At 45.9% G+C, this 27,247-nt stretch overlaps 3 protein-coding genes across 10 annotated transcripts; all 3 read right to left on the minus strand.

Annotated features, from left to right (window-relative positions):
- Positions 1-277: 277 nt before the first annotated feature.
- Positions 278-8,927, minus strand: LOC123138635 (transcription termination factor MTERF4, chloroplastic-like). Its single transcript, XM_044558581.1, has 4 exons — positions 8,864-8,927; positions 7,573-7,602; positions 7,388-7,424; positions 278-1,594 (listed from the first exon to the last, which is right to left on the minus strand). Exons 1-4 carry the CDS (start codon positions 8,925-8,927, stop codon positions 514-516), a joined length of 1,212 nt encoding a protein of 403 aa, XP_044414516.1. The 3' UTR covers positions 278-513.
- On the minus strand, positions 5,100-10,893 carry LOC123135423 (transcription termination factor MTERF4, chloroplastic). Of its 8 annotated transcripts, none has more exons than XM_044554496.1 (3): positions 8,784-10,893; positions 7,698-7,738; positions 5,100-7,602 (listed from the first exon to the last, which is right to left on the minus strand). In XM_044554496.1, exon 1 carries the CDS (start codon positions 10,790-10,792, stop codon positions 9,620-9,622), a length of 1,173 nt encoding a protein of 390 aa, XP_044410431.1. In that variant the 5' UTR covers positions 10,793-10,893; the 3' UTR covers positions 5,100-7,602; positions 7,698-7,738; positions 8,784-9,619. The 8 variants fall into 8 exon arrangements, with proteins under 8 accessions (XP_044410431.1, XP_044410433.1, XP_044410430.1 ...); XM_044554498.1 differs by having other exon boundaries at positions 5,100-7,552; positions 7,664-7,738; XM_044554495.1 differs by having other exon boundaries at positions 5,100-5,433; positions 7,388-7,602; positions 7,698-10,893.
- A 10,584-nt stretch (positions 10,894-21,477) lies between these two features.
- Positions 21,478-25,571, minus strand: LOC123135424 (uncharacterized). The gene is made up of 2 exons (XM_044554501.1): positions 24,271-25,571; positions 21,478-23,088 (listed from the first exon to the last, which is right to left on the minus strand). The coding sequence occupies exon 1, from the start codon at positions 25,439-25,441 to the stop codon at positions 24,293-24,295; it is 1,149 nt and encodes a 382-aa protein (XP_044410436.1). The 5' UTR covers positions 25,442-25,571; the 3' UTR covers positions 21,478-23,088; positions 24,271-24,292.
- Between the last annotated feature and the right edge of the window lie 1,676 nt (positions 25,572-27,247).

Raw genomic sequence — 27,247 nt, forward strand, 5'->3', positions numbered from 1 at the left:
GGCAGTGGCCATCAACAACTCCACAATTGTATCCGCTATCCAAAGGGAAATTCTGAGACTTCAATTAATAATGACCAAAATGAGAACATTTTTCATGGATAGGTAGTCAAGGATTGCACTGAAAACTGCAATGGTCATTTGAGAACATAATGATGGAGTATGCAGACATACTCTATCTCTGATATTTGAAACCATTTGCAGAAATGCCCTGATCTCACACACTCTTGGTTCCATTATGTGTGCCAATATGATATGAGGAGACATGTTCACCATAGTGGCGATGCTTCCTTCTCTACTGGAATGGTGTGATAGACATACAAAGAAGTCACAATCAAATTATCAATTTCATATGGAATTAGCGACACTAAATTGACATGTACCAGACATACTAGAGCAGACAACAAACATCCAATTAGGCAAATAACACCGAAACAGAAATTACTAGCTGACTGCACAGAGCATAAACTCTGCTGCGTCATACACAGTTACCAATTCTCATAGCCCACTCTTGGTTTATGTAAATCTGAAACTGGAAGGCACTTCCCCTCTGCAAGCTGCTGCATAGTCTTCAGCAAGGTGTGGTGCAACTTCCTTGTGAGGGCATATGAACTTCTCCACAAATGCTTTCTCACTGATCATGACTGCTCTATAATAGTCCCGGCCGCGATCCAGCAATCCGCTTTCCTTGAGAAACTTTACGACGTAGTGCCGGGGTCTGAGTCGGACTTCCAGGCTGTACGTGAGCAATGCCGGACGATGAGCAATGTATGTCGGTTCCAGCCCGACCTCAGAGATGAGGAACTCTGACTTGCTCTGCAGCATCTGGTTAGACCTCATCAGCACAGATGGATGCTTGGAGACAACAACGCCGACCACAGCATCTGACCACATAAATGTCTTCTTCAAGTGCTCCACTTTGGCGGCGATCTTCTCATTGCTGAGGAATGCAACAGCCTTCAGCGCGTGCCTGAACATCCGAGAGCCACAGGGCACACCAATATCTTGGGCGCGTGCTGCCATTGCCCGGACGCACTCTATGTTGGAGCCAAGCAGCATTAGCTGAGCCATGCACAACTTGGCAATGTCAGAGTCACCTAGCCCGCACTCTCGCAGGAAGGCAACATTGGGCTTGACCACTGTCTCGAGGTCGGACGAGAGAAAGCATGAGCCGCGCCTGAGAGCAGGGAGGAGGTTCTCAAAGGAGCCCAAGAGGTGCAGGAAGTATTGCAGATTTGAGACGAAGGATCTACATCGGAACTTGTCACGGGAGAGCGAGACGAGGTGCGCGATGTCAGAACGTGAGAGGCCGAGGCCGGTGAGCCCAGCTACGACGGGGGCCAGGGTTCTCTCCACTTTGGCGCAGAGGAACTGCGGGTCCTTGGCGACGAGGGCGGCGACGTCGGCGGCGGAGAGGCCGAGGCCGGCGAGGAAGGCGAGGACGGCGTCGGGATTGGAGGGGGACTTGAGGTGGGAGAGCTTGGCGGAGGCCTTGAGGGCCTGGGGTCGGGTGAGGCCGCAGGTGGCGACGAGGTACTCCTCCACGGCGAAGCTAGGGTTCGGGGAGACGGCGGGCGACCCAACCAAAGGTGAGCTCCTTTCCCTCAAAAAATTAAACAGGTGGGCTCCCACCCGCCAGTCCTAGATATTGCTTCTTTTCTTTTTTAGATATTGCTTCTTTCCTTTTCATCACTTCGAGACTGCTGCAACGAGCTTCGGGTCAACGGATTTGGAGAGGGTTAAATTCACCCACGTCCACTGTATTTAATTGTGAAGTTCATTTTGCTCGCTGTACACCGGAATACCCAGATTATGGTGCTTAATGTCACATCAGTGAACAGCGTTGGTCACCACATATGTCGTATTTGTCCCACGTGAAGTGATTTGCATAAAGCTCATCCCTGCTTTATTTCCTTCTTCGTTGCGGCCGAGGTGGGGAGACGATTGGTTTTCCCATGGCTATGATCGGAGACAGAGGTGATCCGCGGCTTCTTCTCTTGTTGGGAGCGAGGCCGCGGGAGGTCGTGCCATCGCCAGAAGGGAGGTTCAAGGCAGCACCGCGCGTCTTCTCTCGCGATGGCCCATGTTCATCGCCCGGAACACGAACCGTCGCTACAATACGGTATGAACGCGTGAGCCTCCGCCATAATCAACTTTTATTCATGTGCTTCCGCCCCTAGCCGACAGTCCATAGTCGCAATCAATGGATTTGAAAGTTGAAATCCTACGGAGAAAGGGGTTAGCGCTAGGGTTTTGGCAGGGGATTTTTTGGGAATTTTGGTAGGGTTTTCGCTCGGGTTTGGGTGGCATTGACTAGAGTTTGCGATTAATGCAGGCTCTCTTTGATGTAGTTGCTATTAACGCAGGCACTAATATGTGTAATTTAGTGCTACATTGTCTTCTGCATTAGGAATTGATTGATACATATGTCAAGTTGTTCAAATTTAGGTACATTCATGTACATTCAGTAATTAATTGGCTTAAATTCAGATATAATTTGTTGAAGTAGTTCAAATTCAGGTACATCCGGATATGGTTAACAATATGAACAGCTACATGTTAAAATTCAGATACTTTCTTATGTGGTTAAAATTTAGAATCAAATGTTGAAATCAGAAACACATGTTAACTAAGTGTTCATTCTTTTAGATCATTTTAGAAACATTTGTGGTTACAATCAGTTACATTTGATACATTTTTCTCAATTTGCATGTGGTCAACTTGTTGTTGAATATGTTATACTGATCAACTCCATTTATCTTGTGCCGGTGATGACGATCCTATGCTTTCTGTTCAAATATGGCATGGAGGGTTTTTCATGGGCCAAGGCAGAAGCAAAAAATACTATGGAGGGCAGACCATAGGTTTGATTTGATTACATCCACAAGAACACATGGTAACCCCCAGATGTGGATGATCTCACAGAGCAGATAAGGTATGAAAAGGAAGGAAGGATGACAATGTATTACTGCATGACATGTCTTCAAGTTAGCACAAATGGGCTTAGAGTGATCAATGGAGAGGATGACATAGATAATGTGAGAGCTTTTGTGACATTTGGGCATCATTTCATGGATATTTTTCTGGAGCATGATGATTCTATCAGGGATCTTGGTGATGTAGTTAGGTTCCCAATTCAAAATCTCCCTCAAGTCATCAGCCCCTATGAAGCCATTGAATGTGGTCAAACCTGAATCAGGAAAAGGGTTCAGGACAACAGTTGAAGTACTAAAGGAGAAAGGCAAGTCAGTGATCATTATGGATGCAGATGAGATTGATGTGAATGATTCAAGTGGAGGCTGAACAGATTCGGAAGAAGAGGGTAGTGAAATTGATTATGTGCCGGAAATTGCAGATCATGACTATGCCATATCAGAGGAGGATACTCGGGTGCGATTGAGAATCAGGGTGGAACGACACACATGAGAGAAGAGGAGTAGCCAAGGTAGTTGCTAAAACAGGGAGGGAAATCATGTGGCTATGCAGATGTCACAAGGTTGGAAGTGTATTGGTTGTTGCCAGGGAAATCATTGTTTGATGGTCTGCGAGTGCTTGGGTGTGATGCTGACACAAATTATATGATGTTAGTGGTCAGCAAGATCAAAACTTTTGAGATGTATGTGAATGTAAAGATATGGGGAGATCAATCTTCAGCGATAACGAAATTCCAACGACTGGAAGCCCTAAGCTGCCAAAGGTTCTTACTCCTACAAAGAGAAGGCCACGGGATATTCCACCTTTTTATGAGAATGTCATCAATCCCAAACAGAGAGAAGAACTTCAGAGATAATTTGACAGGAGAGAGGCTGAGCATGGAACAAAATCACGCAACTGTGGTGCTGTTCCGTCAGTTGGGCTGGCCCAACTAGCTCCCCTTTTTCGGGTCTTTTGTTTCATTTTTTTCATGTTCTTTTTTCTTTTATTTTTTCATTTTCCTTTTTTTACTTCAAATTCACGAACAAATTTTGAAACCGAGGAATATTTATAAGGTGTGAACATTTTTTTTCAAAATTTTTGCAAACTCTGAAACAACTTTTGGAAATCTAAGAACATTTTTTGGAATATGAGAATTTTTTAAACCAAGTTTTTTTAATTTTTGATGTTTTGTTCAAATCCGTGAAAAGTTTTTTTGGATCCGTGAATATTTATTTCAATTCATGAACAATTTTTGGAATCATGAACATTCTTCAAATTTTTGAACAATTTTTTAAATCCAAGAATATTTTTTGGTCTTCACATTCTTGAACATTTGCAAATTTGTGAATATTTTTAAAATTTTGATATATTTTTTCATATTATTTTTTAAAAATCGGGAAAAAAATTCAAATCCCCACTTCTTTTTGGATTTGGGATATTTGAATATGTTTGGAAGTTAAAAAAATAAAAAATAGGGGCGTGCCCCGCCCCACACTTGGGTTGGCCCAAAGCACGCGCATGGGGGCGTGCTTGCTTGCTGAACATGGGGGCGTTGTGGTTTCGCCTTGCCGACCAGAGTTCAACCCCTCTTTCAGGTCGATATCTATGTCTCACATTATATAATGTCGCACGGTTCCTCCCCCGGTGGTCTAATTTGTTTGTTTTTATAATTATGGATCAGAGGGAGTACTATGTTTCTTCTCACAGATATCATATCGATTTGTTGAAGTATCAAAGGCAAGAAAATGGAAGGTGCATTTCAAAATCAATGCAATGCCAAACTCGACTACTCCCTCTGATCCGAATTAATTGACACAACCTCTATACAAGCCTATGTACAAATTGGTATAGAGGCTGCCTCAATTAATTCGGATTGGAGGGAGTAATAAAATTTTGAAAACCTCCATCGTTGATGTTTTTTTGATTGTCAAGGACCGTCCATCACCTACGTTTTTCTTTGCAGGAAGTTGATTTGGGCAGCACGAGCAGAACCCTCGACCGATTTGAGTTGTTTTTTGATCTCGATCAGCAGGGCGATCCCATTCTCTATATTTCGAGATGAACAGGTAAGCGCATTTGGAGTGTTAATTGATCTGCAACATCCATCTTCATTCTAAAGCTGAAACTTGACAGGTTCAGGCTTCAACTGTCAAGGTTCAGTTTCTTGACAAGTTTCAGACAAGGTCTTGACACCAACCACCGTCGACAGGATCTTGCAAGTGAACTCTCTAATACAGCAAGTAATATGCCATGCTTCCAGAATGTATTTCAGGTTGTTATTTACACACGGTACATGAGTGCGAGCTCTGACCTGGTGTCAAGAAAGACGGGGCAATAGTGAAGTACTAACTGAATCAGTGACAAAACCACCATCCAGATCATCCTTTCCATGAGAAACTAGACCATCTTCTCAGCTCAAAACCCTTCAGAATCACCTAAGCCGGTACGTACCATGCTTGGTCTCCAGGGAGAAGAAAGCACACCATGCGTCTGCATCCAGTTTCAGCCCACCTTTTCCTCCTGCAAAAAGAAAGCACCGCGTCGCGATGGATTAGACAGCCCTGCCATGTCTGGCTTTTATGCCTTTCAGGGAAGAAAGGCCAGTCCTCTAAACAAGCTCAACACCTTAAAAAAACCAGGATAACCAGGCAATCTGTAGATATAGGTAGCCAAGTTGATGCCATGCTCTCTAATATAAAGAAAAAAAAACTTAGTAACTATGAAGAAAGCTAGGAGCCAGCCCTCTGGAATTCTACTGATATGTGATGTACCACAGGTGTGATGCATTTTTCCTTCTGCACACCAGACAAGGAGCAACCATACCAAGTTGCCTCTAATTATCTATTCAACTCTAACAGGGGTTCGTGTACAAACATAAACGATTCCAAATTAGCAGGCTGTTAACTAGACATGACACATTTGTCTACAGATTTCCTGATATTGACGAGGAAAGCTACGCCACTTTTATCATTTGCAGGGACAGCTGAGAAATAACAACTTCATCATCTGCTAGTGAAAATACTAACATTTTCTTGCAAGGAACCACCTACTAAACTGAAAATAACAATTTTTTAGTGCATCGAAGAATTGCCCGATCTCACAGTTTCTCCCTCCCAACATCCGGTGTCAACATGACATGAGGATGAAAAAGGTTCAAAACCGTGTCAGCAAGGAATGAAAGTTCAAAACCTAGCAACGACCAAAGGAACGAACGAGCACTTTGATGCATTTGTAGTTTGGACTATCTTCTGCCGCTCTTCTCTCTAATTTTTTTGAAGGGCTTCTCTCTAATTATTTAGTTGAACTGAATCCCCGTAAGGAACCATACCTGTCTTACCTGTCTATGTTCAATTCAAACCCAGCCCCTGTTTATTAGACTCGTCAATTTATAGTCATGTCCATTTCTTGGATGAATCTCTGATTATAAGGCTCTCCTTTTTGTGTAAAGTTCAGTTGTTACGCAACCTTGCTGTGTTTGCTCTCGAAACAAAGGCAGTACTACACAATCCCTCAGTTGATGCTGCTATCCTGGTCGTCCTCACAGTCGGGGTGGTCTCATCGTGCTCATCATGGCCACTTCCGTGAGTTTTTTCCATCTCTGCTCCTGAGCAGATAATTGTTATAAATTTCGGGATTGATTCAGGAGCTGTAATCATCAACTGTCAGCACATTGCCTTCATGCAGTAAGTTCACTAGTTAAGTTTATTTATCTACTTTAAATGAATATGCATTATTTATCTTCATGCAGTAAGCACGTTGCCTTCATGCAGTAAGTTCACTAGTTAAGTTCATTCCAGAAATAAGAATGATGCAAATCAGCTAGCCTTTGCACTTGGAATTCCTCACATGCCTTCAATACATTTTTTTAGATACTAAACATACGCTTTGCACTTCAAGGTAAAACAGATTTATCACACTATAAAAATGACATTTCGCTTTTGGTGAACCTCTATGAAAATATGCATTTCACTGATGTATTTAAAATATAAGAAAGTGATTTCTCATCATAACTAGCGAAGTTCTGAAACATAAGAACTCTTGTCATACAGATGCTGCTGTGATAATGGAAAATGTTGATACTCTTCTGAGTATAAATGTTGAAGTGAATCGTACATAAAAGTTTAGCCTATTAGCTTCTGGCCGCATTGCTGTTAAGTTTCTGCTCTGATTCGAGCTAACTTGGCTCCTGAAAGATTTTTAACTGCTTACTATAGCTTCAGACTTGAATTGGGTATAATAAGTTTCAGAATTCACACATGGAGTCTGAAAGATTCAGAGTTAACGTCCAGCTCCTGATTCAAATTCAGAGTTCAGTGTACAAAATTTGCATAATGCATACTGTTTACATGCATGTGTGACTCTTACAAACTGCTTGCATCCAAGTGAAGATCCAACAAAATGCAAAAAATGATTAGAGTACCAGATGCTAGTTTATTCACATCAATAGTAGTACAATACTAGAAGGATTACTCACCTTGCAAAATTCAGAAAAGAGAAAAGTAGGAGCTTCCCTGAATAAAACTCACGCCATAATCAGACCATACTTGTCACTGAAGCTTCAGGGCATCATCAACTAACAGAGCCTTCGGAAGCATGTATAGTACAGCAAAGCCATTGCCTACATGTTTCATCTCGTTTCCTGGAAGAAGAAAAAGGCACCATCAACATCCAGCTTCCACACATCTTCACCTGGAAGAAAGAAAGCACCATCCACATTCAGTAAATCAGTATGCTCCTATTGCCCACCCACTTTTTGCTTGATGAAAAACTCCACATCTTCTCACCCGGTGGTAAGCCGCTTTACTGATCAACCAGTTCCCCTCGCCTGCATTTCATTCATATTGTTTCTATAATTTCAACAAGCACCAGAGAAAGGGACATATAGCTGATCTTTAAATCACATCTCTTGGCCAGTATAGCATGGACTTATCCTTTGCCTTACTGCAAGCACACACCTGAGATCTTCCAACTTCTACAGCCTCAAATCATGAACAAACAAATGTGCACAGGTTGGTTCGTAAACTGAGGTACATACTATTCCTATGTTTGAAATTTTGCAAGATTCTATACTACATGGCATCCCATCCGGTTGTTTTCCTTTTCCTGTTACGACTTAAATTTTCCCTTACGAAAATCATAGGTACACTATCCGTCACTGAACTTCAATGATATCCTTCTCCAGATGAACACCCAATAATCAAGTACAGAATATGTGGTCAGTTGGAAGTAATCTGCCCCAAAAGGCTAGCAGATTATGTGCAGCATTTTGAACAAACAAGAATACTTGGGGGGAGTAATTAAGAACCTGCAGTCTCTGCTAAGATTCAGACCATGTATCCAACTGTTTGGTTCCTACATTCACAATCACAATAACCAAAGTACTCCCTCCGTTTCTAAATATATGTCCTTTCAGAAATTTCAATACGGACTACATACAGATGTATATAGACATATTTTATAGTGTACATTCACTTATTTTGCTCCATATGTAGTCCATATTGAAATATCTAAAAAGACTTATATTTAGGAACGGAGGGAGTAATAAACACTCAGTTTTAGCCAAACTAAAGAAGAGGCTGCTCAGTTACAGAAGGAAGAAACACCAACTAGCTGCTAGTAAACCTCCTGGTGGTGCTTGGCACAAAGAATTACCCACAGGACCAAAATGCAATAATGAACTAAAAATCTCAAGCTGCCATTCACAACAAACACATAATTTATGGTCATGGTGCAGAGCATGAAAATCCAAAATACACAGTACAAAATTAGGGCTTCTTTGTCTCCATAACATCACTAGCAGCAAGTGCTTCTCCATTGTCTCAATAAAATTATTAGCATAAAAATGAATGGATGCACCTAAGTTTACTTACTTAAATTTAAATGATGCCAACCCTCCTCCATGTGGGAGTTCCACGTTTAGTAAAGTGGGCATCTCTCCTTAGCAGATAACCTGTACAGATGTGAGCCCTGCGCATTTCATCCTGCAGTCCAATAGGTATTTCCAATATGACCATTGGCTCCAAATCATTACCTCTTATCCAACTAAAGGAGAATCCACTTCCGGACATTTTTCATAGTTGAGTGAATACATCTATATTAGTTAGTAAAAGCAAAAAAATGGGTCACTATGATTCTGCATATGAGCAAACCAAAATTATTTTTATAACAAACCATAATCAAAAAAATAGATTAAGCTAAAGCCAGGTGACTTGACCCTGGTCCCTCAATAGGAAGCGCTAACACCAGGAGCCAACATCTCCTACAGCTGCTTCCAAAAAGACTACTCCCTCCGTCCCAAAATAAGTGTCGTGGCTTTAGTTCAAATTGATTTGAACTAAAGCCATGACACTTATTTTGGGACGGAGTAGGTACTTACCTAAATTTGTGACTGGCATCAGATTAATGCTCCAATTATCCACATGAAGGATACCATACTGTGGCTCATTGTCTCAATGCACCAGCAACTAACTCAAAAACTGAAATTTTAAATGCATTGCAGAATGGCCTGACCTCACACTTACTTAGTTCCAATACGTGTGTCTAAAACATGAATGAGGACGAAAAAGGTTCATAACCAATCCATGGTTTCTTCTCTGCAGAGTGATAGCATTACATACCAGTCTTCAGGGATCAAATTATCAATTCCATCACATGTTAGCAACGACCAACCCAGCATCTAACAGTCATACAACAGCAGACGATTACATCATAGTCCGTTCTTGGCTCGTGTGAATCTGAAATTAGTCGGCAGTTGCCCTTTACAAGCAGCATCATAGTCTTCTTGGAGGTGTGGTGCAGCTTCCTTATGAGGGCATATGAACTTCTCCCTGAATGTCTTTTCGGTCCCCGTGAAAACAGTGCTGTAGCTCGGGTTGCGCTTGAGCAATCCATTTTCGTTGAGAAACTTTACAGCATAGTACCGGGGCCTGAGCCGGCCCTCTAGGCTGTAGCAGACAATTGCTGGCTGTTGAGCAATGTAAGCCGGTTCCAAGCCCACCTCAGAGATGAGGAACTCGGACCTGCGCTGCAGCGATTCCTTGGCCCTCGTCAGCACCGATGGAGCTTTAGACACAGCAATGCCCACCTCAGCATCCGACCACCTGAATGTGCTCTTCAAGTAGTCTACTCTAGCTGCGACCTCCTCCTCACTATGGAATGCAATAGCATGCAGCGCGTGCCTGAACATCGCAGAGCCACGGGGCACACCTATGTTTTGAGCGCGTGCCACAATGCCCTGGATGCACTCTGGATTGGTGGTGAGCAGGCGCGGTTGATTGCTGCATAGCTTGGCAATGTCACAAGCACCTAGCCCGCACTCGTGCAGATAAGCGACATTGGGCTTGACGATGCCGTCGAGGTCAGACGAGAGAAGGTAGGGGTTCCTCTTGAGGGCCCGGAGGAGGTTCTTAGAGGACCCAAAGAGAGGCATGTAGTAGTGCAGCTTGGAGACGATGGATCTATAGCGGAAGCTTTTACGGGAGAGCGAGACGAGGCGCGCGATGTCGGAGCGCGAGAGGCCGAGGCCAGTGAGCCCGGCGACGACGGGGGCCAGGGTCTTGTCCACTTTGGCGCAGAGGAACTGCGGGTCCTTGGCGACGAGGGCGGCGACATCGGCGGTGGAGAGGCCGAGACCAGCGAGGAAGGAGAGGACGGCGTCGGGGTTGTCGGGGGATTTGAGATGGGAGAGCTTTGGAGAGGCCTTGGCGGCCTGTGGTCGGGTGAGGCCGCAGGTGGCGACGAGGTACTCCTCCACGGCGAAGCTAGGGTTCGGGGAGACGGCGGGCGCGGCGGCGGATATGAGGCGGCGGAGGTGGGAGGCGGAAGACGCGGAGGGAGATGAGAGGAGCTGGGTGAGGAGGCAGCACCTGAGTCGGAGCATGGCGGCGCCGCCCGCGGAGAGGAAGATTGGCGGCGGCGGCGGCGGCGGCGGCGGCGGCGAGGGAATGGGGAAAGCGGATGGCTGCTTGGTGGTGGGGAACGGGGACGGTGATTCTTGTCTCCAGTCCAGCGTTGTTCAACCTGACTACCTGAGTGGGTCCCGCCCGTCAGTCTCATGCTGCCATGCCATTTCTATAACGTGAGCGATCCCTTTTGCATTGCATTTGCAGCAAGGGAGGCACACACTTCAGTTAGAAATTCTTATGATTCGAATTATGTATCCCTAAATTATGTTCCCGATGTAGTCATTCTCATTTGAGTTCAACAAAGTGTGCCACACCTTCAAAGGCGTACACCATAGGAAAAAAATAGATTCAAAATGTGAAAATACATTCGTGATTTTAATTTGGGTTGACTGTCCAAAAATCAACCCCTTTCCCATCTCCCTCCCAAGCCGCTCTTGCCCGCGACACCGGAGGGGCAACCCTAGCCGCTCAATACCCTCCTCGCGTGCTCCTAGGCCGGTGCCGACGGTGGTGCGGCACCCGGCCCGTCAAAGACGAAGGGTGTGGGTTCGACGCGCCCTCGGGTGGGGGGAGTGGCGTCAGGTGGGTAGCGCGGGGAGTCCTTTGGTATGGCAGTGCACGACGAGGGGAGCACGGAGCAGTGGAGCATGATTGGGAGCTAGCAAAGGAGAGGGTGGTGCGCGATGGTCCTCGAGAAGACGCCGATGTGGGAGGCGACATGGTTGGGCTGTGCAGAGGGGTACCGACGTTCGACTAGGTGACGTTTCGCGAGCGACGACGGGGCACTGGCTGTTGTGCGGTCCATTGGTGAACGTGTCGCCGGAGCGGCGGGCGGGAGGCTACGGTGCGGGAATTGTTGGCGGTGGTGCTGATTGGAGTTGGATCCATCCGGGGTCGATCTGGGTCCCTGGCTCCCTGCCCGCTCGGAGTGGTGTGATCAGGTGATGCTTCCAATGTCGGCGGCCTTGGCGTGCTGGTGATGGAGCCTAGGCTGGTGCTGCTAGATCTCGACCGTGCAAGAGGTGGAGTTGGAATGTGGTTCCTCGACCGTACAGGGTGTCGATGTTTCGTTACACCATCGACATGATGAGGAGGTGTTGCGACAGCGGCGGTGTGCCACAACGTGTACAATATGGTCGTTTTCCTATCGGATGGGTGGGATGTGTGCGACGTTGCAGATAAAAATCCTGCATATCTTCGGTTGGTGCTGGCGGCGACGGGGCCCGTGGGCGCCGTACCCCTCCTTGGAGGCGTCGTTGAGGTGTGTCCCCCTTGTTTGGATTGTTGTCTCCGGGCAAAAGCCTAGGTTTGTTGCCGGACCAGCGATGACTGCATCTTTTCTCTGAATCTATATGTTTTAGGGTTGTGAAAGGGAGTAGAAACAAAATGTAGGAAAATGTTGAAAGGGGTATATGAGGAAAATGGATTTGCAGAGAACAAGCAATAAGATATGAGACCTCCGTCCCAAAAGCGTTTTTGACACTAGAGAAGAAGCTGTCAACTACTCCCTCCGTTTCATAAGCTTGAGGCATATAAACATCTCGGCTCACAATCGATGTGTACTGCACTCCCAACTTTTGCTCAAGGTGTTGCAGGCCACTAGGGTTCAGGTGAATATAAACAGATCATCTGCAGTAAGTTTGAATACCTGGTAAAACAATGTATTAGTGCATCTTCTTTAATGACAACACAGACTGGTAGAGATTTTCACATCAAGGAAAATAGAATAAAGTAAAACAGGAGGATCAACTCATTCAGATCAGTAATTCGACAAATTATGCTTTTAAGGGCCAAGAAGGCAATCATCTAATCATGGAGCACAAGAAAGATCATTTTAGTTAGCAAAGGGCACGCACATCATCCAGTCTCTATGTGAAAACATCATCCATACACAACGAGTTGCTTTGACTACAAAAGTTGTACATGGTTGGCAGGTATTAGAATCTCTAGCACAACACTACAAGGAAGGATTGCACAACCCGTGGAATCCAAAAATAGAAACGCGGGAGCTTCTTCTCTGCACACAAAACTCACGCCGCCGTCAGGTAATACCTGTGACTGAAGGAAGCTTCAGGGCATCATCAACTAGAGTATCACTGACTGAGATCTGCCTCCGCTTGCGCTACGATATGCCTTGAGCCTAGCCCCGAACCAGAGCTGATCCTCCAATGGAGCCTTCGGAGTCACATAGAGGCAGATCCACAGGCGCCAGGCTTCATCGATATCCTGGAAGAAGGAAGCACCCTCTCTATCCAGTTTCAGCAGCCAGCAGTCAGCACATCTTCTCCTAGAAGAAAGACAGCACCATCAGCAGTTCAGTCTGCTCATATTGTCATTAGCATAAGTTCCTTTATTGTACTAAATGCCCTCTGCTTTCCAGCACCGTGCCATACAAGCATCAATTCACCTCCCCTGTACAAATTCCAGGGCCTTTGAAATGTCCATTACATAATTGCTAGACTACCACTGTGTTGGTGAACGTTGCAGAAAATAAAAAATTTCCTACGGTTTCACCAAGATCCATCTATGAGTTCATCTAAGCAACGAGTCATGGGAGAGAGATTGCATCTACATACCACTTGTAGATCGCGTGCGGAAGCGTTCAAGAGAACGGTGATGATGGAGTCGTACTCGCCGTGATCCAAATCACCGATGACCAAGTGCTACATGGACAGCACCTCCGCGTTCAACACACGTACAGCGCGGATGACGTCTCCTCCTTCTTGATCCAGCAAGGGGAAAGGAGAGGTTGAGGAAGAAGCCTCCAGCAGCAGCACGACGGCGTGATGATGGTGGAGAGGCAGTACTCCGACAGGGCTTCGCCAAGCACTCAATGGAGGAGGAGAGGTGTTGGGGAGGGGAGGGGCTGCGCCTTGGATCAGGTGTTCAGCCCTCCCCTCGCCCCTCTATTTATAGGGGAAGGGGGAAGGGGGCCGACCCCCTCTAGATGAGATCTAGAGGGGGGCGGCGGCCAGGGAGGGGGGCTTGCCCCCCAAGCAAGGGGGGCACCCCCGCTAGGGTCCCCCCCCCCCCAACCCTAGGCGCATGGGCCCAAGGGGGGGCGCGCCCAGCCCTCAAGGGGCTGGTTCCCTGCCCCTTGCGGCCCATGAGGCCCTCCGAGAGGGGTGTGTTGGAAATATGCCCTAGAGGCAATAATAAAAGGATTATTATTATATTTCCTTGTTCATGATAATTGTCTTTTATTCATGCTATAATTGTATTATCCGGAAATCGTAATACACGTGTGAATACATAGACCACAGTACGTCCCTAGTAAGCCTCTAGTTGACTAGCTCGTTGATCAACAGATAGTCATGGTTTCCTGACTATGGACATTTGGATGTCGTTGATAACGGGATCACATCATTAGGAGAATGGTGTGATGGACAAGACCCAATCCTAAGCATAGCACAAGATCGTGTAGTTCGTTTTGCTAGAGCTTTTCCAATGTCAAGTATCTCTTCCTTAGACCATGAGATCGTGTAACTCCCGGATACCGTAGGAGTGCTTTGGGTGTACCAAACGTCACAACGTAACTGGGTGACTATAAAGGTGCACTACAGGTATCTCCGAAAGTGTCTGTTGGGTTGACACGGATCGAGACTGGGATTTGTCACTCCATATGACGGAGAGGTATCACTGGGCCCACTCGGGAGTGCATCACCATAATGAGCTCAGAGTGACCAAGTGTCTGGTCACGGGATCATGCATTACGGTACAAATAAAGTGACTTGTCGGTAACGAGACTGAACGAGGTATTGGGATACCGACGATCGAGTCTCGGGCAAGTAACATACCGACTGACAAAGGGAATAGTATACGGGGTTGCTTGAATCCTCAACATCGTGGTTCATCCGATGACATCATCGAGGAGCATGTGGGAGCCAACATGGGTATCCAGATCCCGATGTTGGTTATTGACCGGAGAGCCGTCTCGTTCATGTCTGCGTGTCTCCCGAACCCGTAGGGTCTACACACTTAAGGTTCGGTGACGCTAGGGTTATTAGGAAGACTTGTATGTGATTACCAAATGTTTTTCGGAGTCCCGGATGAGATCCCGGACGTCACGAGGAGTTCCGGAATGGTCCGGAGGTGAAGATTTATATATGGGAAGTTGTCATACGGACACCGGAAAGTTTCGGGGGCATATCGGTATTGTACCGGGGCCACCGGAGGGGTTCCGGGGGTCCACCGGGAGGGGACACCCCTCTCAGAGGGCCACATGGGCCGCAAGGGGCAGGGAACCAGCCCCTGGAGGGCTGGGCGCGCCCCCCCTTGGGCCCATGCGCCTAGGGTTGGGGGGGAACCCTAGTGGGGGCGCCCCCCTTGCTTGGGGGGCAAGCCCCCCTCCCTGGCCGCCGCCCCCCCTCTAGATCTCATCTAGAGGGGGACGCCCCCCTTCCCCCTTTCCCTATAAATAGAGGGGCGAGGGGAGGGCTGAACACCTGATCCAAGGCGCAACCCCTCCCCTCCCCAACACCTCTCCTCCTCCGTTGAGCGCTTGGCGAAGCCCTGTCGGAGTACAGCCTCTCCACCATCATCACGCCGTCGTGCTGCTGCTGGAGCCTTCTTCCTCAACCTCTCCTTCCCCCTTGCTGGATCAAGAAGGAGGAGACGTCGTCCGTTTCGTACGTGTGTTGAACGCGGAGGTGCTGTCCGTTCAGCACTTGGTCATCGGTGATTTGGATCACGACGAGTACGACTCCATCATCCTCGTTCCCTTGAACGCTTCCGCACGCGATCTACAAGTGGTATGTAGATGCAATCTCTCTCCCATGACTCGTTGCTTAGATGAACTCATAGATGGATCTTGGTGAAACCGTAGGAAAATTTTTAATTTTCTGCAACGTTCCCCAACAGTGGCATCATGAGCTAGGTCTATGCGTAGTTCTCTATTGCACGAGTAGAACACAATTTTGTTGTGGGCGTACATCTTGTGAACTTGCTTGCCGCTACTAGTCTTTTCTTGCTTCAGCGGTATTGTGGGATGAAGCGGCCCGGACCGACCTTACACGTACGCTTACGTGAGACAGGTTCCACCGACTGACATGCACTAGTTGCATAAGGTGGCTAGCGGGTGTTTGTCTCTCCTACTTTAGTTGGAGCGGATTAGATGAAAAGGGTCCTTATGAAGGGTAAATAGAAGTTGACAAAATCACGTTGTGGTTATTCGTAGGTAAGAAAACGTTCTTGCTAGAACTCAATTGCAGCCACGTAAAAGATGCAACAACAATTAGAGGACGTCTAACTTGTTTTTGCAGCAATTGTCATGTGATGTGATATGGCCAGAAGTTGTAATGAATGATGAATGATATATTGTGATGTATGAGATCATGTTCTTGTAATAGGAATCACGACTTGCATGCCGATGAGTATGACAACCAGCAGGAGCCATAGGAGTTGTCTTTATTTTTTGTATGACCTGCGTGTCATTGAAGAACGCCATGTAAATTACTTTACTTTATTGCTAAACGCGTTAGCCATAAAAGTAGAAATAGTCGTTGGCGTGACAACTTCATGAAGACACAATGATGGAGATCATGATGATGGAGATCATGGTGTCATGCCGGTGACGAAGATGATCATGGAGCCCCGAAGATGGAGATCGAAGGAGCTATATGATATTGGCCATGTCATGTCACTACTATATAATTGCATGTGATGTTTATTATGTTTTATGCATCTTGTTTACTTAGAACGGCGGTACTAAATATGATGATCCCTTATAATAATTTCAAGAAAGTGTTCCCCCTAACTGTACACCGTTGCTAAAGTTCGTCGTTTCGAAGCACCAAGTGATGATCGGGTGTGATAGATTCTTACGTTCACATACAACGGGTGTAAGACAGATTTACACATGCAGAACACTTAGGGTTAACTTGACGAGCCTAGCATGTACAGACATGGCCTCGGAACACAGAGACTGAAAGGTCGAACATGAGTCGTATGAAAGATACGATCAACATGGAGATGTTCACCGATGATGACTAGTCCGTCTCACGTGATGATCGGACACGGCCTAGTCGACTCGGATCGTGTAACACTTAGATGACTAGAGGGATGTCTAACCTGAGTGGGAGTTCATTAAATAATTTGATTAGATGAACTTAATTATCATGAACTTAGTCTAAAACTTTTGCAAAATATGTCTTAAAGATCAAATGGCCAACGCTCATGTCAACATGAACTTCAACGCGTTCCTAGAGAAAACCAAGCTGAAAGATGATGGCAGCAACTATTCGGACTGGGTCCGGAACTTGAGGATCATCCTCATAGCAGCCAAGAAAGATTATGTCCTAGATGCACCGCTAGGTGAAGCACCCATCCCAGAGAACCAAGAGGTTATGAATACTTGGCAATCACGTGCTGATGATTACTCCCTCGTTCAGTGCGGCATGCTTTACAGCTTAGAACCGGGGCTCCAAAAGCGTTTTGAGAAGCACGGAGCATATGAGATATTCGAGGAGCTGAAAATGGTTTTCCAAGCTCATGCCCGGGTCGAGAGATATGAAGTCTCCGACAAGTTCTATAGTTGTAAGATGGAGGAAAACAATTCTGTCAGTGAGCACATACTCAAAATGTCTGGGTTGCACAACCGCCTGTCCCAGTTGGAGATCAACCTCCCGGAAGAGGCGGTCATTGACAGAATCCTTCAGTCGCTCTCACCAAGCTACAAGAGCTTTGTGTTGAACTACAATATGCAGGGGATGGTGAAGACCATTCCTGAAGTATTCTCAATGCTGAAGTCAGCAGAGGTTGAAATCAAGAAAGAACATCAAGTGTTGATGGTCAATAAGACCACTAAGTTCAAGAAGGGCAAGGGTAAGAAGAACTTCAAGAAGGACGGCAAAGATGTTGCGGCACCCGGTAAGCCAGTTGCTGGGAAGAAGTCAAAGAATGGATCCAAGCCTGAGACTGAGTGTTTTTATTGCAAGGGGAAGGGTCACTGAAAGCGGAACTGCCCCAAATACTTAGCGGACAAGAAGGCCGGCAACACTAAAGGTATATTTGATATACATGTAATTGATATGTACCTTACCAGTACTCGTAGTAACTCCTGGGTATTTGATACCGGTGTCGTTGCTCACATTTGTAACTCACAGCAGGAGCTGCGGATTAAGCGGAGACTGGCAAAGGACGAGGTGACGATGCGCGTCGGGAATGGTTCCAAGGTCGATGTGATCGCCGTCGGCACGCTACCTCTACATTTACCTACGGGATTAGTTTTAAACCTCAATAATTGTTATTTAGTGCTAAGTTTGAGCATGAACATTGTATCTGGATCTCGTTTGATACGAGATGGCTACTCATTTAAATCCGAGAATAATGGTTGTTCTATTTATATGAGAGATATGTTTTATGGTCATGCCCCGATGGTCAATGATTTATTCTTAATGAATCTCGAACGTAATGTTACACATATTCATAGTGTGAATACCAAAAGATGTAAAGTTGATAACGATAGTCCCACATACTTGTGGCACTGCCGCCTTGGTCACATTGGTGTCAAGCGCATGAAGAAGCTCCATGCTGATGGACTTTTAGAGTCTCTAAATTATGAATCATTTGACACATGCGAACCATGCCTCATGGGCAAAATGACCAAGACCCCGTTCTCCGGAACAATGGAGCGAGCAACCAAATTATTGGAAATCATACATACTGATGTGTGTGGTCCAATGAGCGTTGAGGCTCGTGGAGGATATCGTTATGTTCTCACTCTCACTGATGACTTGAGTAGATATGGGTATGTCTACTTGATGAAACACAAGTCTGAGACCTTTGAAAAGTTCAAGGAATTTCAGAATGAAGTAGAGAATCAACGTGACCGAAAGATAAAATTCTTACGATCGGATCGTGGAGGAGAATATTTAAGTCACGAATTTGGTACACACTTAAGAAAATGTGGAATCGTTTCACAACTCACGCCGCCTGGAACACCTCAGCGTAACGGTGTGTCCGAACGTCGTAATCGCACTCTATTGGATATGGTGCGATCTATGATGTCTCTTACCGATTTACCGCTATCATTTTGAGGATACGCTCTAGAGACAGCTACATTCACTTTAAATAGGGCACCGTCTAAATCCGTTGAGACGACACCGTATGAATTATGGTTTGGGAAGAAACCTAAGCTGTCGTTTCTAAAAGTTTGGGGATGCGATGCTTATGTCAAGAAACTTCAACCTGAAAAGCTCGAACCCAAGTCGAAAAAATGCGTCTTCATAGGATACCCCAAGGAAACCATTGGGTATACCTTCTACTTAAGATCCGAGGGCAAGATCTTTGTTGCCAAGAACGGATCCTTTCTGGAAAAAGAGTTTCTCTCGAAAGGAGTAAGTGGGAGGAAAGTAGAACTCGATGAAGTACTACCTCTTGAACCGGAAAGTAGTGCAGCGCAGGAAAACGTTCCTCTGGTGCCTACACCGACTGGAGAGGAAATTAATGATGATGATCAAGGTACTTCTGATCAAGTTACTACTGAACTTCATAGGTCCACAAGGACACGTTCCACACCAGAGTGGTATGGCAACCCTGTCCTGGAAATCATGTTGTTAGACAACGGTGAACCTTCGAACTATGAAGAAGCGATGGCGGGCCCAGATTCCAACAAATGGCTAGAAGCCATGCAATTCGAGATAGAATCCATGTATGAAAACAAAGTATGGACTTTGACAGACTTGCCCGATGATCGGCGAGCGATAGAAAACAAATGGATCTTTAAGAAGAAGACGAACGCGGATGGTAATATTACCATCTATAAAACTCGACTTGTCGCTAAGGGTTATCGACAAGTTCAAGGGGTTGACTACGATGAGACTTTCTCTCCCGTAGCGAAGCTGAAGTCCGTCTGAATCATGTTAGCAATTGCCGAATACTATGATTATGAGATATGGCAGATGGACGTCAAAACGGCATTCCTTAACGGGCATCTTAAGGAAGAACTGTATATGATGCAGCCGGAGGGTTTTGTCGATCCTAAGAATGCTAACAAAGTATGCTAGCTCCAGCGATCCATTTATGGGCTGGTGCAAGCATCTCGGAGTTGGAACATTCGCTTTGATGAGATGATCAAAGCGTTTGGGTTTATGCAGATTTATGGAGAAGCCTGCGTTTACAAGAAAGTGAATGGGAGCTCTGTAGCATTTCTCATATTATATGTAGATGACATACTTTTGATGGGAAATGATATAGAATTCTTGGACAACATCAAGGCCTACTTGAATAAGTGTTTTTCAATGAAAGACCTTGGAGAAGCTGCTTACATATTAGGCATCAAGATCTATAGGGATAGATCGAGACGCCTCATAGGTCTTTCACAAAGCACATACCTTGATAAGATCTTAAAGAAGTTCAAAATGGATCAGTCCAAGAAAGGGTTCTTGCCTGTACTGCAAGGTGTGAGATTGAGCTCGGCTCAATGCCTGACCACGACAAAAGATAAAGAAGAGATGAGCGTCATCCCCTATGCCTTAGCCATAGGATCTATTATGTATGCCATGCTGTGTACCAGACCTGATGTAAACCTTGCCGTAAGTTTGGTAGGAAGGTACCAAAGTAATCCCGGCAAGGAACACTGGACAGCGGTCAAGAATATCCCGAAGTACCTAAAAAGGACAAAGGACATGTTTCTCGTTTATGGAGGTGACGAAGAGTTCGTCGTGAAGGGTTACGTCGACGCTAGCTTCGACACAGATCTGGATGACTCTAAGTAACAAACCGGATACATGTATATGTTGAATGGTGGAGCAGTAAGCTGGTGCAGGTGCAAGCAGAGCGTTGTGGCGGGATCTACATGTGAAGCGGAATACATGGCAGCCTCGGAGGCAGCGCATGAAGCAATTTGGGTGAAGAAGTTCATCACCGACCTAGGAGTCATACCCAATGCATCGGGGCCGATCAAACTCTTCTGTGACAACACTGGAGCTATTGCCCTTGCCAAGGAGCCCAGGTTTCACAAGAAGACCAGGCACATCAAGCGTCGCTTCAACTCCATCCGTGAAAATGTTCAAGATAGAGAACTTCAACTCCATCCGTGAAAATCTTTTGTGGTTATGGTATGAAATGTGCTCTGAACTTCGTTGAGTTTGAAAGATAAGTTACTCGAATTTGAAAAAAGTTCATCAAATTTGAAAGAAAATATTCATCAAATCTGAGAAAAAAGTTCATCAATTTTGAGAAAAAGTTGATTGATTTTCAAGAAAGCATTCACAAATTTTAAAAATTCTTCGAACCAGGAATAAGGAAAAAGAAAAAAAGGAAAAAGAGAAAAGTAGGAAGAAAAAATAGGGTTTGCTGGCAACTCGACATGTTTCAATTTCACATTCAAAGAAAAATAAAGGTGGGTCCATTTTTTTGGCACAATTGTACCCACCATGTGTTGTTTTCTTAGCAGGCTTTTCTTATGATAGGAGCATAAAAAATGGCATCAAGGCCTGAACGGGCGTTCGTGCTGAACAAGAGAAGCATTTTTTTTCAAGATAAAAGAAATTCATTACTTAAGTAATAATGTTCTTACCATCATTCATGATGATAGTGCTAATCCCCTGAGGACTATTTGCGCCGAACGAGAGAAATGAAACGTTCGTTCTGTGTGACTTTACTCATACCTGACGTTCGGTAGTTCTCGGCTTCTTTTTTGTTTGTGTTTTGTAAATTTCAGTTGGTAAATAACGTTGCCCATATTTCTAGAGTACATCATTGCTGATGAATTTTGCTTGCCAAATTGCAGCTGCCATTACAGGAGAAAATAAAAAAAATCAGACTTCACCAATTAAGGCACGATACATTCAGAAAAAAAAAATCTTTCACTAACTATAGGTAGTTTGTTCACTTGGGTGTAAGTCAGGGAAGAAGATTCAGAGTAACCTGAATTGCCATGGTTCCAGAATTTTGCAATTATTAAGCCTATTCTGCAATTCCAAAAGCAAAACTATTCATTACATGTATTTTTCAGGTTTTCATTGTAACATACTTACTCTACATGAGTAAAAGAAGATTAACCGGAGATGAACTAGCCGATACGTAGTAGAGATTCGGCACGCAAGAGATACAAGACTGGAACACTTCACACCAAATGAATGGAAGAGCACTTTGATTCAGGAGTCAGCAACTGTCAGCTCATTGCCTTCATGTAGTAAGTTCACTAGTCAAGTTTATTTATCTACTGTAAATGAGCACGTATAAATGTTGGAGAAATAGATTCCAGATATAAGAATGATACAAATCAGCTAGCATTTGCACTTGAATTTCATCACATGCCTACAATACACTTTTTAGATACTAAACGCACGCTCTACACTTCAAGGCAAAACAGTTTTATCCGCTGACAGTGACACTATAAAAATGACATTTCGCTATTGGTGAACCTTTATGAAAATATGCCTATTTAAATATACTGAATTGGACATTTATGAAAAGGACAGGAGAACTTTTTGCTCAAAATCCTCTAATCACTAATGTATTTAAGATAAGAAAGTGATTTCTCATCATAACTAGTTAAGCCCAGTCCCAATGTTCTGAAAACATTCTTGTCATACCGATGCTGCTGTGATAATGCAAAATGTTAATACTCTTCTTCAGAGTATAATAGTTGTGGCTCTGGAGAAGAGGTTGAAGTGAATCGTACATAAAAGTTTAGCCTGCTAGCTTCTGGCATCATTGCTGTTAACTTACTGCTCTGATTCGAGTTAACTTGGCTCCTGAAAGATGTCTAAATGCTCACTATGCTTCACACTCGAATTGGGTATAATAAGTTTCAGAGTTCACGCATGGAGTCTTAAAGATTCAGAGTTAACATTCAGATCTGATTCAAATTCAGAGCTCAGAGTACAAAAATTGCATAATGCGTACTGTTTACATGCATGTGTGACTCTAAAACTGCTTGTACCCAAGTGAAGATCCAACAAAATGAAAAAAATGATTAATGTACCAGATGCTAGTTTATTCACATCAATAGTACTCCCTCCGTCCGGAAATACTTGTAATCAAAATGAATAGAAGGGGATGTATCTAGATGTATATTAGTTCTAGATACATCCCTTTTTATTCATTTTGATAAGTGTTTTCGGACGGAGGGACTAGTACAATACTAGAAGGATTACTTAACTTGCAAAATTCAAAAAAGAGAAGTAGAAGCTTCCCTGAATAGAACTTGTGCCACCGTCAGTCCATTCTTGTCAATGAAGCGGCAAGGCATCATCACCAAACAGGGCCTTCAGAATCAAGTATAATACAGCAAAGACATAGCTCCCACGTTTTGTCACGTTTCCTGGAAGAGAAAAAAGCACCATCAACATCCACTTTCAGCACATTTCACCTGGAAGAAAGAAAGCACCATCCACATTTAGTAAATCAGCATGCCCCTATTGCCCAGCCACTTTTTGCTTGAGGAAAAACACCACATCTTCTCACCTGGTGGTAAGTCGCTTCATCATTCGACCTGTTCCCCTCGCTGACATTTCATTAATCTTGTTTCTATAATTGCAACAAGCACCAGAGAAGGGACCATCTCATTTGCCTAAGCGCACGCACACACCAGAGATCACATTTCTTCCAACTTCCACAGCCTCACATCAGGGACAAACAAATGTGCACCATCCTCACAGGTTGGTTCGTAGACTGAGGTACACAGTAATTCCTATATTTGAAATTCTGCAAGATTTCAGACTACATGGTCCCATCCGGCCTTTTCCCTTTTCCTACTCCGACTTCCAGATAGAAATTTGCAAAAACGACGGTACACAAGACCCACTATACTACACTAGCTAAACAAATATGGTAAGGGATAAATGTGCCCTCGCGATCAATATAGATAGTGCGATTATGGAATAATAAAATTAGCTAAAAGATATAGCAGAAATTTACATGGTAATGCCATAACACTTTTTAAGGTTACCATAACTTAAGTATGTCCTCTGTTTTTCAGCACTATGCAATACAAGCATCAATTTGCTTCTCCAGTACAAATACCAGGGCATTAGAAATTTCTGTTTACATAGTGATATACAAGTAGGCTTTCAACAAAAATGCAACTAGCCTACTACTCAACTATTCAGTTTCGAGATCAGATTCCCCTAGAAAAGTATCACTTAGAAGGCCATCCAAAACTACAAGAGATAAATAAACGAAAGCTGATACAAACTACTAGTCAGAAACAGAAACACTACTCCCAGGAATTTCGAGACTTCATGTCATCTTCATGGCCAAAATAAGAACATTCTTTCATGAAAGGCAGATGGAGGATTGCATTGAAAACTGCAATGGCCATTTTAGAACACAAAGATACAGAGTGTGCACAAATACTACTAATTGATACTTCAAAGAAATTGGCAGAATGCCCTGATCTCATACTCTCCTAGTTCCAAGATGTGTTCAATATGACAACATGAGGAAGGACAAGTTCATAGCAGTGCAATGCTTTCTTCTCTACTGAATGACATAATGAACATACCAATTTCCTTATTAGTCTTGGTTCATGTGAAACTGAATCTAGCTGGAACCTCTCCTCTGCAAGCTGCTCCATAGTCATCAGCGAGGTGAGGTGCAGCATCCTTATGAGGGCATATGAACTTCTCGACGAATACCTTCTCACTGACCATGACTGTATTAAAGAAGTCCCGGTCATGATCTATCAATCCATTTTCCTTAAGAAACTTTACAGCGTAGTATCGAGGTCTCATCCTGCCCTCCAAGCTGTACATGAGCATTGCTGGACGATAAGCAATGTATGCCGGTTCCAACCCCACCTCGGAGATGAGGAACTCGAACCTTCGCTCCAGCGATTCTTTAGACTTCGACAGCACTCCTGGAGCCTTAGAAACAGCAATGCCCACCTCGGCATCTGACCACCTGAACGTTTTCTTCAAGTGCTCTATCTTGGTGGTGATTTCCTCCTCGCTGAGGAATGCAACAGCTCGTAGCGCGTGCTTGAACATCCGAGATCCACGGGGTACACCAAGACCTTCGACGCACGCCACTGCTGTCCGGATGTGTTCCGTGCTGATGCTGAGCGACGATGGCATAAGTACGTAGAGCTTGGCAATGTCACAAGCACCTAGCCCGCACTCCTGCAGGAAGGTGACATTGGGCTTGACCACCCCCTCGAGGTCGGAGGAGAGAACGGAGCCACTCTTGAGGGCTCTAAAGAGGTTGTCGGAGGAGCCGAAGAGGGTCAGGCAGTACTCAAGCTTGGAGACGATGGATCTGCGACGGAATCTGTGGGGGCCAAGCGAGACGAGGTGTGCGATCTCAGAAGGCGAGAGACCGAGGCCGGTGAGCCCGGCGACGACGGGGGCCAGGGTCTTCTCCACTTGGGCGCAGAGCAGATGCGGGTCCCTGGCTACGGCGGCGGCGACGTCGGCGCCGGAGAGGCCGAGGCCGGCGAGGAAGGCGAGCACGGCGTCGGGGTTGGCGGGGGATTTGAGGTGGGAGAGTTTGGGGGAGGCCTTGAGGGCCTGTGCTGGGGTGAGGCCGCAGGTACGGACGAGGTAGTCGTCGACGGCGAAGGCGGAGACAGGGTCGGGGGAGACGGCCGCGGAGAGGAGGCGGTGGAGAGGGGATACGGGAGAGGTGGCCCGGAAAGAGAGGAGGTGGGTGAGGATGGAGCACCGGAGGCGGAGCATGGCGCGGCGGCGGAGAGGCCGGGGAGATTCGGCGGGCGCGGACGGAGGCGCGAGGATGCTGCGGCGGCGGCGGCGGCGATGGAATGGGGAAAACGGATGGCTGCTTGATCCCGAATGGAATGGGATGATTTCCGTGGTTGGTTTGGTGGTCTGGTCCAAGTACAGCCCAGCCCAGCCCAAGTGGCTCCCATTCTTGCATAAAATTGACAAGATTAGAGTGACACATGTTCAGTTGAGTTTTTAGTGTTTTTTTTTGGACGCTTATAGGCGCCGGCGCACCGGCTGAACCGTTCGGCCGGTCGAGCCCCAGCCGCCCGATACCACGATTAAGAGCCGTCAGATTTGACCCCCTTGCTTCGTCCTCCTCCTGGTTGTTCCCCTCCGATCAAAATTGCAACGGCCACAGCGACGTCTGACGCCCCGCCATCGCCCCGCGACCAAGGTTGAAGCACCCCCGCGGCGGCCCCGTCGCCGATCGGCGCCCTCGCCGGCCGTCCTCGTCACCGGTCGCCGCCCTCGTCCCCGGCTCCACCCATGCAACAGTTGCGCTCTCTTCTCGCTCGAGCCCCCGCTACCACCACTCGCCGGGCGGCGCTCAAAAGCCTCGCCGCCGCCGCTCGTAGCCTCGCAGGTGCTGCCGTTCGTAGCCTCGCCGGCGCCGCCGCTCGTAGCCTCGCTGCCGCCATGTACATCAGTGGTAGCAAATTCCATCGCTACTCACAACAAAAAAGGGCTCCGGTTGTAGCAAAAAATATCGCCCCAGGACGCCGCTCATGCTCTGCAGGCTGACGCTGGTGCTGGAGACGACTACCACGCGACTGTGGCGATGCATGCTGGAACCGATCACCAGGGGTGCTACAACCGTAGTGATAAAAAGCTGGAACCGACCGCCAGGAAAGTTGCAACCGGCCAGAGCAGTAGTGGAAGCCGTGATGCCGTCACCGTCGATGTTACAAACAGTATGTACAAAAGCTGGAACCGGCAATGTAATTTGTTTCAACGGCGAGAGACTGCCAGACGCCGATTGCTGGAATCGTCAGCAAAAAAAATGTTGTGACCATGCTGTGAGGAAGCTGCAACTGGCAAAAACAATGGCGACGACGGTGCTTCGACCTAGAGCGCAGAAAATAATGCTATAGAGAGACGTCATGGCCATCGTCGAGGAAGAAAAGCCGGTTCCAGCGATTTCATGTAAACGGGTTGAAGCTTTTTAAATGTAGGGTTGAAGCTTTCATGTAAACGGTTGCAACTTTTTCCATTTGGGCAAGAAATCGATAGTTGAAGCTTTTTTCCACCGTCGACATTCGCTGCACGGGGTTGCACGAATGATGGCCACCAAACATCACCATTAAGATAGATGTAGCAAAAACTCTCTGGTGGTAGCAAAAAGACAATGACATTTGCAACCAAAAATCATCGTTGTTGTTGTCCCGGGTGCATCTCTGCCATTAATTGATGTAGCAAATTTCTTCGTTAGTTGTAGCAAAAATCCGACGATAGTTGCAGCAAAAATTGTTGTCCTAGTCATCTGCGGGAACCCCGGCCACCAATCATCACCATTAAAAAAATGGATGTAGCAAATAAACATGCTGGTCGTAGCAAAAGACAATGGCAGTTGCAGCAACAAACATCGTTGTTGCAGCAAAAAAACGGATGCAACTTCGTCCGTCTGCAGTTGTAGATATTTTTTCCACCCCACAGCTTGAGCGGTTGGTGAAAATAGAGCTGACCGAGTAAACGTGGTGGGCCAAGGCCACGTGATGGGCCAAGAAAAAAAACATGAATCGGGAGGCGCGGGAGCGCTGG

This window comes from Triticum aestivum, chromosome 6B, assembly GCF_018294505.1.
Source record: "Triticum aestivum cultivar Chinese Spring chromosome 6B, IWGSC CS RefSeq v2.1, whole genome shotgun sequence".
Lineage (NCBI taxonomy): Eukaryota > Viridiplantae > Streptophyta > Magnoliopsida > Poales > Poaceae > Triticum > Triticum aestivum.

What these genes read in the sequence shown, in the direction of transcription:
- LOC123135424 (XM_044554501.1), bottom strand. Translation starts at nt 25,441, where the DNA reads ATGCTCCGCCTCCGGTGCTCCATCCTCACCCACCTCCTCTCTTTCCGG.
- LOC123135423 (XM_044554496.1), bottom strand. Translation starts at nt 10,792, where the DNA reads ATGCTCCGACTCAGGTGCTGCCTCCTCACCCAGCTCCTCTCATCTCCC.
- LOC123138635 (XM_044558581.1), bottom strand. Translation starts at nt 8,927, where the DNA reads ATGGTCATATTGGAAATACCTATTGGACTGCAGGATGAAATGCGCAGG. An exon ending in GTGGAAGCTGGATGTTGATG is followed by an intron (nt 7,425 to 7,572) that starts GTGCCTTTTTCT and finishes AGTTTTATTCAG; the next exon opens with GGAAGCTCCTACTTTTCTCT. An exon ending in TCTTTTCTGAATTTTGCAAG is followed by an intron (nt 1,595 to 7,387) that starts GTGAGTAATCCT and finishes TTTGAGGGAAAG; the next exon opens with GAGCTCACCTTTGGTTGGGT.